The 11,010-nt window shown below is 42.4% G+C and overlaps 1 protein-coding gene across 1 annotated transcript in view; it reads right to left on the bottom strand.

Moving 5' to 3' along the window:
• Positions 1 to 5,185: 5,185 nt before the first annotated feature.
• The window catches only part of pdzd8 (PDZ domain containing 8), a 53,210-nt gene continuing 47,385 nt past the window's right edge, over positions 5,186 to 11,010 (bottom strand). Inside the window, exon 5 of the mRNA XM_079511525.1 lies at positions 5,186 to 10,098. Within this exon, the coding sequence (XP_079367651.1) occupies positions 7,730 to 10,098 (2,369 nt within the window). The 3' untranslated portion in view covers positions 5,186 to 7,729. The remainder of the gene's footprint in view (positions 10,099 to 11,010) is intronic.

The raw sequence follows: 11,010 nt of genomic DNA, 5'->3' as shown, positions 1-11,010 counted from the left end.
CATGCTGAAAATAGCAGATCAGCTCATTGCGCTGCAAGCTTGTAGATTTGCTATTTTCAGCATGCAATCAAGCATAAAATGACTTGTCATTTAGTTCTACTGGATCTCTTCTCCCCTCCTTAACATTTTAGTCTAGTTTTTATTTGTTGATGAAATTGTCAATATATTAAAGGGACACTTCACCCCTTCTGCAACCAGATCTTATTTTAATGATCTTTGGGAGACAAGAAACACTTTCCTAGGGTTTTTATGTGGGTAATATGCGTTTTTAGATATTTTAGTATTTCAAAGTGTCCATGATGTCATGGACACTGGGCTCAATTATTGGACTACATGTTGTCTCAGTAAGATATCCAAGGAAGAGCAGTGCACCAAAGCGTTATGGAAATTGTAGCCAGGAAGGAAGTGAGCCCAGTGTCCATGACATCATGGACACTTTGAAATACTAAAATATCTAAAAACACACATTACCCACATAAAAAACCCCAGGAAAGTGTTTCTTGTCTCCCAAACATCATTAAAATTAGATCTGGTTGCAAAAGGGGTGAATTGTCCCTTTAAGTCTTAGTTTTAGTCGTCATAGCTTTATTCAGTTTTCATTTAGTTTTTGTCAGTGAAAAAAGGTAGTCTGCGAACATATTTCGTCATAGTTTTAGACGACGAAATTAACTCCCTACTCCCTACTGTAGCAGTAACTAGTACGAAGTTAAGACGGTTGCCTAAACACCATTTTCAAATGCCTTCTTTGTCGAAGATTGTGGAATAGTTGTCTGGCTTGAGAGACTAGTTGTGACAAACCAAGGCCAGGATTGGATTGGTGAATGGTTCAGCACCACTGCTGATGGACAGCGACACGACAGGCCATGCATGCTGTGACCTTTACTATTTGCCCCCCAGTCAAAAAGAAATCTGGTATCTTATATTTTGAGAAATATATTATGTGCATATGTACGGTATCATCATGATATGTTTTATTTTGTCACATGGGAAATAAGGAAATGTGTGGCCGATGTTGGTTCATTTTGCGTGGATCATGTAATTTCAAGCGAGAATAATTGCTCAACGTAGCATTTATTTGGGGATCTTTTCTAGGATTGATTCCTCATGACTAAATTACTCTTGTACTTTTTTCCTCTCTGTCCTGTGCTCTCCCTTTCTTGTTTGGTCTGGCTCAACTAACTATTGTATTTTTATGAGTCCAACATAGACTTTTTTTTTTTTACCCAGATGGATTTAAACATTTGAAATGGGTTTTACTGGGTTTGCAATGTTTCTTTTCTGAACTATAGAGCTAAATTGCGAATGAATCCTGGATCGATTATCAATGGTATTTTGATCAACCATTAATTCCACATTGCCAAACGATATAGCAAGCTTTCAGTATTTAGTGACCAAGTCAAGAGAAAGCAAGGTCTTGTTGAAGTGTGTTGAAGAATCTGTTAATGTTTTTTATTTTTATATTAATTGGACCCTTTAAGTTGGAAAATGCCATTCTTAGCTGCTACACTATGTCTCCAACAAACTGTTCACTGTTTCAACTCATACTGTATGATTTAATAACACATTTAAAGATACTCTTTGATATCTCATACAATGTTTCTGAGGCCAGACGCAGTATGGTGACGTCAGTCATTGATCAGGGTTAGTGAAACCCAGGGATATTATAAACACTGTTGTAATGACAGGGCAAGAGAGAGATAGCCCTCCGGCCAGTAATATATACAGATCCACAAACCTGTACTCGACCACTTGATCATTGCTCACGTGATTGGTTATTGACATGTTGGCTGTTACAGATACGGTCACCATCACCCCCTTTCCTGACATATGACCCCACCACCAATTCACTGTTTAACCTGCAGTCATTTAGACATATTGACTTGTTAGTACATCATGCTCTGTTCTCTGCCTTAAACACCAGTGTTACAGGCAAGCATGCAGAGCACAGCACTTCACAGACACTCCGGGTAACCACGAACCCGGCACTGAAAGGCACCGAGCACCCGGACATTAAACCCATTAAGACCTGGGGCAGATTCTACAAATGTCTTCTAAATCAGTAGTTTTTTTCAAAAATGTTCAAAGAAATTGCAGATGTACAGGCTCGCAGCACGGCACCAAATGATGCGCTGTGAGCTTGTATATCTGCTATGTTTGAGTAGCCGACACAAAAAAATCTAAAAGGACACGGATGCTTTCCATGTTTTAATGGGTTGTTATCAAACACTATACATACAGTATGTTTCAGCGCAACTTGTGTCTTCATCAGAGGCAAAACAAGCACAGCAAAATTGTCAAGCTAAAATATGTCAAATGAGATAAATCCTCCTTTTCATGCAGTAGTCCTATTCACAGAATTGTTTTTTTCATTGCACCTTAAAAATGTTTTGCATCATTATATTTTGTACTTGGGGATAAACATGCTGAACCCAGTCTACCCAGAAAAGGTAGATACAGATTCTCCAATTTACTAACTGTACACCATGTGTCATCCTCATCCTAAACCTAAAGAGGGTATTGAATGAGACAGGATTTTCATTATTTGAAATGTCAATTGACCATTATTCACATAATGGCCATTTTGCTCGTCATCATAGAAATATTTTTTTATTCTGTATTTGACCAATTTCATGTTATGAATTTGTTGCATAAGCAAACATCATGCCATGTTAAAGGGAAGCTCATTTTAAAATGTATTATGTTCAGTGTCATTATGAGCATTTTGGTATCTTCTCAGAAACAACTGAACCCGAGTAATAGTCCATCTCTATATAGGCCTATATTAGATTAAGATTACATCTAGTCTACAATTTCCATAATGAATTAATTCAAACAAAAGCAATTTGTTTATCCATAAAATTGTAGCTTAACCACAGCTTCGTTGCTTTGAGGTCATTAACTGTGTAGCTTTAGTTGGTACATGTTTCTCGCAAATGGGGGTTTACTATTCAAAATTCACCTCTGAATATCTGAAAATCTTTCAGCTAATTTTGTCCAATTTTAAGATCATTTTATTTTGCAAGTTATTAAGTTATGGATGATATATTGTGGAGAATAATATATTTTTGCTCTTGTTTTGTATATCTGAAAAATATGGCAGACATGGACAAACGTGTGTACAGTATGTGTCCATGTTGGTGTGTGCCTTCCGACATATGTCATTGGTTTGTGTGTATAGATTATCAGAAATGTACAAACTGGTACAAAAGCTGATGTTTTATATTCTGGGTTGGTGACCTGGTGGTTTTATGTGAGGTGTGCTGATTGTGTAATATATGTTAATACTAAGAGGGGATGCCATGTCCTCAATTAAATGTATACTTTGAAAAAGCACCGGGGAAGATGTCAGAATGTGATTTTCGATGGCATGAAATCCTTGACTGTCATTGTTTTGTGATCACAATGCTCAAAAACCATTGCCATGGAACATCTGTATTTTCTTAGTAGGATGAAGGGGGATTAATGTAGTATAGATTTTATATCTTTTGTAGTTTTTCAAATTAAGGTTTCTTTTACAGAACAATTATATCTAGAGCGTTCGGTGGTGCAGGGGTAAAGTTCCTGCCCACCTCTGTTGAGACAGAGATGGTTGGTCAGGGGGCCTGTTACTGTAAGGGTGAACCCCTCACCCACTGACAGGTGAAGCACCTGGCAACTGGCCTAGTGCCTGGCAACTCCATGTGTATTGAATGATTTGTGCTTGCCTACGCCCTCCCCCGACAGTTGTGGTTGGCAGTAGGCCTACTGTATGCAGTATGCACAGCATACAGACCATGGGGGGGGGGGGTCCCCACAGGTCTCATGCTTTAAATATGGAGTGCTGTGATTTCTTTCCCACCCTAAAACATGATCATCAGGTATTATTATATAAGGAGGAAGATTTTTTGTACAGTATTTGTTAAAATGACGTTTTTATGTGGACACGCCCACCAGTTCATAAAGTATGCCTGGTTCGCCTGGTGGTTGGTGATCCACCTGAACCTAAGCTGAACCCTGTGGTTTTATGATAAAGGGGAGGGGAAGATATTGTGATGTCACTATCACTGTTTTTTTTCATTGGCACGTTTGACTGTCAAGGTTTCAGCCCCCAGGAAGAAACCCTAAATATAACGCACATTGTTATTTATTGCACATAACAACCACGCCAAGGGTCTAATGAAGTAGTCACCTCAAACCTAAAAAAATACAAAAATCATGGCACTCCATCTTTCATTTTCAATGTGGTAGGTAGTAATAAAATAGTTCACGTAAGAAAAGGAATGGCCTTTGACAGGGAAATGCCTGATTTGGGGTAACTTGGTTGCGCGACACCAGTGTACCAACCAAGTATAAATCAGGCTAAATGTGTCACGAAATCCCACATGTAGGAGCAGACTCTATAATCACTATGTCCATCTTACCACTGGGCTCCAATTACTTCACAGATGCTCACACAATGCACTCCACCAGAATGCTAGAGAGATGTCTTTCCTACATCAATGTTACCATTTACCAGAAGGAAATCTGTCCAGAACAGTATGTCAAAGGTGCATCCTGCAGCTTACACAAACAGGGAGGTGTACTGTACAAAAAAGAAAATACAGTCTCCCAACATATCCGTTGAAAAACAGCATAAGACTGCCAAAATGAATTTATTTTTTATCTGGGATCGAGTATACGGTTGTTGTGCTTTTAAAGAGTAGCCCATTATTTTTACCTCATTTATTTTCCTCATTTAGTTCCTTATGCCAAATAATTCCTGCTATTGTACCCTACTGGCTCACCTGCCAGTGAGGAGCCCCCACTGGGAGGACATAACACCTCTATCCTACCCCTCCCGTTCACTATTCCCCGTTAACCGCTGCCACCCCAGCCCATAGGAGTAAATGGATAGACATCGTTGACCCTCCTCGCCCAACTTTCCTCCCCTGAACACAGCTGTGTGTGTTCGTACAGACACTCGTCCAAGCTGGATGCACTGTGGATTCGAACCCTTAGCCAAACCACACCAATGATTCGCCATGCAACCATCATCCCCAATGGCAGTTGCATTGGTGTGACATGCTCTTAAAATTGTTACAATTGCAAACTAGTTGCATTGGTGTGGTTTGGGCCTTACACTCTGCTGTGGTGCGCAGGACGGTACCCTTATTTTAACCCACATTATGATAGAGAAAGGTATGGGGGAAACAAAACAGCAAAGTGGGACCTTGAAGTGAGCTTGTTTATTTAGGCTATGTACAATTATCATTTCATCACATGAGCCATCGTTAGAACAGTATACAATATCCCTCACACCAACACAAAATAATCAAACAGCAGCTTGGCCTGCTGATGGCCATGGTGTCCAGTCACTGTTAGTGCAGTATAAAACATGGCTGGAGAAAGACACAGGACAGAAGCATGTGATTATGAATTTGGAGGAAGAGCACATAGTAACAGAAGCAGCAGTAAAAGAAGCATTTTAAAGATTAAAAAAATATTATAATAAAACAGAAAAGACAAACCAACTGGTATTAGTAAACTCACTCCTCTTATGACTATAACAGAGAGCAGAGACTCGACACGGCAGAAGAAACAAAAAAATAAACAGGAGGAACAATTACAGAGCGATCCATTTTAGATTATCAGATTCATTTCCTACAAAAGATATTGCACCAAAAAAAAAGAAAATCTTAATTATACAACCACTGAAGAGATTGACAAATTTAGCAGCCAGTAAAGCCAATATCTACAAGTGCGTCACATCTATTGCACAGAAAGGAACACAAAATGTGCCTTCGCTGTTGTCACCTCTGAGGCCCCTAAGCCATCTAGCAGATTCATTTCATTGGCTTGTTCCTGGGCCATGACTCAGCTGATTGTTGTTACCGTAGCTACATTAAAGCACATAAGCTAATATAGACAACATCCCTTTTCACGGCATGTATTCCAGTGGCAAACTGCAGTGGTAAAAGAGGGATCGACGGGAAGAGTTTTGAAGCTGTGGCCGATTATGATAGCATCATTGTAACAGGCTACATGAATGCTTACATTTCTGTAGAGATGTGGTGAGGTGTTGACCTACTGTATGTGTATATACTGTATATATATAAAACAAAGCACATACATTCAAACATGAGAGCAACCCTTGAGATGAAATGAAATGTCACACAATCACATCCTACCTGCTTGAAGCACTATGGTTAATCCTTCTTGCACGCCACACAAAAATGAGTAAATCAGATTTAAAGATATGGAGCAGTTTTTCTGTTAATATGTAAGCTAAAATTACATTTCTTCAGAAATGGATAATAGAAATCATTCCAGCTTACGCCCCAACTCAATTCATACATTTACACAGCGACTCATGCTTAAACTAACATGAAGAGAGAACATCTTAGCATCTTAAGGGTTTTAAAGAGGTTTGAGTGAGGTGTGGTACAAACAACAAAAATAATTTGGCAAGAACAAAACAGACAAAGAAAAACAAAAAGACAAAACAAGCAAAGTCTGACAAATATTTTAACAGATAAACTACATCACCTCAGGCTGGTTATACAATACATAGTCAAAATGTTTTGGCCTAACACATACAAATTAACTAAATCAAAAGTGATTTAATACATTTATTAAGATTCTTTTTTCTCAAAAAAAATGGTCACCCATTCCATTGCTATTCCATCATAAGTTTGCCTTGCAGTTTGCTGAAAATCTAAAAAAAGCTTTGTAAAGAGTAGAGTTGTGACTGATTTAAAATGAGATACATCACGTTAAAAAGTGCTCAAAGCAAAAGATATGTACGACTTTGTGAACAATATGTTGACCCAATGTTATGGACATCTGAATACCTTTTCTCTGCGTTATTTAAGCTCAATTTATACAACATCACACATCAAGTGCATTGCTTGCCGACAAGGAAAGATCAGAACTGTTCTTGTCAGCAAGAGGTAAGACACTGACAGTGTAGTATAAATTAGGCATTACACTAGATTCAGATCATGATGTCATGGATGCTGTCAACTTGCAGTGGGCTTGTTACTCACAGCAAACAAACAAAATATCACGGTGATATGATTCCTTCCCCAAAGACCTTTTACACACATTTTGCATTTTTATTGTTGGGCTACAGGAATATAAGCATATTGAATGGAAAATAGGACAGTGCTCTAAATTAACTGTTGTTTTGTAACACTCATATTCATATCATGAATACATGTTCATACATGTTCCCTTGTATTCATTAAATATGTGATAGGTTCCATTGAACTTCCGTCTACACTACAGCCTCTTTACTGATAATTGAACATCAGTACAAACGCAACAGTAGGAAAAAGAACCTGGTATTCATGGAACTTTGCAAAGAAAGATTTTGTTAATATAAGGAAAATATTTAAATATTAAAAGTTTCTGTTTTTATTATCATAGCACTTACTATTGCTCTGATGGTTTGACACAATGCTATAGGAGGCAGATTACCGTCTCCAAATTTACATCCCTTTCAAACAGATAAGGCTATGAAATTCTGTTTCTTCCTGTTGCATAATACATGGTGGGGGGGAGGGGGGGGTATTTTCTGCATCATCTCATTTTTCTTTATGAAAAGATGCAATCATGTCACCTAGTATACAGCTAAATTAACAACTAATGCCAAACACTGAATCCCATTTTACTGATATTCAAAATCGAGCACTAAAACCCCCCAGACCATGGAACTGACTTTGCTGTGAGCCCCAAGCCCAGCCCTAAACTCCTCCTTCCTTCTCTAATCCTAATTCAGCAGCGCTTCCACACAGATCTGCTCCTCTGTGATGTCGTCCAGGAGCGGCACCTCCACAGGGCTGCACGTGTCACTGTTGTACACCTCTGTCCCCATGAGGGCCTCATCGTCCTCATCCTCCTCCTCCAAAGCTTCCCCTTTGCCCTTACAACCCTGCTGCTCCGAGGGCGAGGTGCTCTCCACCGACTCCAGGTCCTCGATTCCGGCCCGGTAGTGGATCATGAGCAGGGTGAGGGCCTGGAGACGCTCCCCGGACTTGGTCAGGGCGGCTGCGATCAGAGCCTTGCGACGCGCATCGCCGGACTCTCTCTCCTCCCCGATGAGGGAGTTGTTGTGCTCCAGTTCCTGGTCGATCTCCTGCTGCAGCTTGTCCAGCATCAGCTCCAGCTTCTGCGAGCGCTCGTCTGTTGGCAGCCCTCGGTAAAGGTCGCGGCCGATCTCCTTCACGGCAATGAACACGCTGTCGTCCAAACCGCCTTCCTTGCGTGCTAGTTTTCCGGCGGCAGGATGTTTGGACGGGCTGGCGCCGCTGGCATACGTCTCGGTATCGCTGCTCTCATTGTCCGAAGTGTTGGGGGTGTGTTTGGGCGAGGGCTCCACCGTTCCGTGCACCGTGTCGGCCACCTGTTCAACCAGCCGGGTTTTTTGCACCTGCCGCAGGTTGAGCAAGCGGGAGCTGGTGTTGATGATGTGGCGCGTCAGGCCGGTGGTGGCCCGGTTGATGGTGGACTTAGCCTCTGGGTCTGCGCTGCGGCGATCAGTGGGCGCCACGCAGAAGGGGTTGTCCACAAGGCACTTGTCCTGGCACTTCTTGTGGCAGACGTAGGCGCAGACCATGCACTGAGAGGCCGCCTTGGTCCACACTTTCTTCTTGCAGTACTCGCACCATGTGGGGTTCTGGAACTGGGTGTCCTGGAAATTGTGGCGCACCTCCACCAGCTGCATGGAGCTGTAGGACAAGTCGTCGCGTGCCGCCGAAGAGACGTGATCCCTCTCCTTGTCCCTGTCCCTCAGATCCTCGTCAAGAAGACTTCCCTCTCGTTCCATTTCCGTTAGACCTGGGGGGCGCTCTGGCTCACCCTCAGCCAGGTAATGGAAATTCAAGGTGATATCGCCGTAGCACAGCTTCTCATTGAAGCCTTTGTGGGTGCTGAGGCTGCGCAGGGCGGTGCGGCTCACATTGGCTCTGGGCTCCGGAGCCCCCAGCCTAAAGGTGCTCTGGTACTCTGCTGAGGATGTGGCCATGCACTCTAGGGCCACGTGATCAAGTTGGAGACTGGCGTGCCCGAGGCACAGCAGACTGCCCAGCTTAAAGGGGTCTTTGCACCACAAGGCCACGTTAAGGTACCTATGGTTGCTTTCCACCTCAAGCACCACATATGAATTGGTCCAGCGTGATGTCCGGTTGCGGAACTTGCTTTCAGAGGATTCCCAGAGCGAGTGGCCATCCAGACTGTCCCGTGTGCTGCAGGAGCTCTCTAAAGATCTGTCCCTTGCCAGGTCATGCTTCCCACTGCTGGGCACAGCAGAGGGATTTGAAAGCTCTTCACATGATTCTGCCGGCTTGATCATTGCCTTTGGCTCAGGCTGTCTGACAGGTGTCTTTTCAGGGTTGGCCCGGTCCCCACTGGCTCCAGCGACTGGAGATTTTTCCGGGGACTTCTCCGATGCATTTGTCGCAGTGTTTGAAAAAGTGACATTAGCAGTTGCGGCGGGGTCGGTGCCTTCCAGAAGGCTGCCATCAGGGGAGGCTGACGTCAACTTAATGTGAGGTCTGATGGGCAATGGGGGGCGAGTGGGAGGGGGTGGGGGAGGGACAGTGGGCCGCTGTGGAGCATCTGCCGGATCACCAGCGCCCTTGTATGGCGAGGGCTTTGGTGAGTCTTTGGACTGGGGCTTGAGAGGCGACTGGAGACCCACCAGGTTGAGTTTACGATTGAGGATGGGCGATATGGCGCCAAGGGGCTTGGAGGCCAGGTTGGCCATAGTCCTTTTGGGGCTTTGGGTTACTGTCAGTAGTAAATCATCTCTGGTGTCGGTAGCGGCACAGCCGCTGGGGTTTGGGCCACTAGCGTGGCTGGGCTTGGAGTCCACGATCAACTCTTCAAACTCGGAGTCCATCTCTTTACCGTCGGATATGTCTGACAGGGTGGTGATGGGGGCAGGGTCTTCCTCATAGCCTCCTGGGGGAGGAATGGAGCCGGGTTCCTCCACCTGTCCCGGTCCCTCCGGCAGGGTCGCCACTAGGCTTCCAGCTGGAGGGGTCTGGTGACGAACTGGTCTCTCAAACAGCACCACCACCTTGTCTCCAGCCTGCTTCAGTAGTTTGGGCACTTGAACAGAGGATGTGACTTTAACACCTGCCAAGAATAGGAGGTAAGTTTTAAAATAAAACAATTTAACTACCAGTTCTATTTATTTCCCACCCCCAGTTGATTGATTACCTTACTATATATTTATTCTACACGTTTTATAACACATTTTATGTTCAAGATAAATGATTCTTAAACATTGGCTATTGGTATTGTGGCAATCAAAAAAATGTTGCTATGCAAATGATATATGGTGATTGGTGAACACCGTTTACTTGGGTGCCAATGGCTCGGCTACAGAAATACAGACAAGATAATTAAAACAGAAATGCTAACAAAAACATCTATGTTTTAGCTCTTTATTTTTTACATAGCTAGTATCCATCCATGGTGACCATAGAAGTTTTTATTTTACCTGTGAACATTTCCATAACAACCAAGGGTTTTTTCACCAATTGGTCTCCGGTTCCAACTCCGATGTTGCGGATTTTCCCCCTGGACCGCCCTGGGGTTTAAGAGGTTAAGTCTGTATATAAATCCCTATAATAATAAACTACAAAAGCTTCTGCGAATATCTTTTGATTATGTGACTGATTCCCTAGATATTACTGGTTTGGGCTATAGGATAGCTCCTTCAGCCTTGTTAAGTTAAAGATTTCTTTATTGGATGTCTTTTTGTGTTCATTCTCGAGGGGGGGAGGTATTTTTGAAAAAGTATTATTTATTTATTTTTATTATACTGTTGCACCATTGCTAGCTTTCAGCTGACTTGCTTCATACATACTTAAATAAATTTTAAATAAGCAAACAATTCCCTCTAGTTTTCTCTTTCCTTTTCTTTTTAGTCTAGTTTTTATTTGTTGACAAAATGTTTTGGTACATTTAGTCATAGTTTTAGTCATCATAGTTTAGTTTTTATTTAGTTTTAGTCAGTGAAAGAGAAATAATCGTCTACGAAAT

The sequence above is a fragment of the Electrona antarctica genome, assembly GCF_951216825.1.
Source record: "Electrona antarctica genome assembly, chromosome: 10".
NCBI lineage: Eukaryota > Metazoa > Chordata > Actinopteri > Myctophiformes > Myctophidae > Electrona > Electrona antarctica.
Note: the sequence above shows the minus strand (reverse complement) of the source record. Positions and strands in the feature narration are given on the sequence as shown.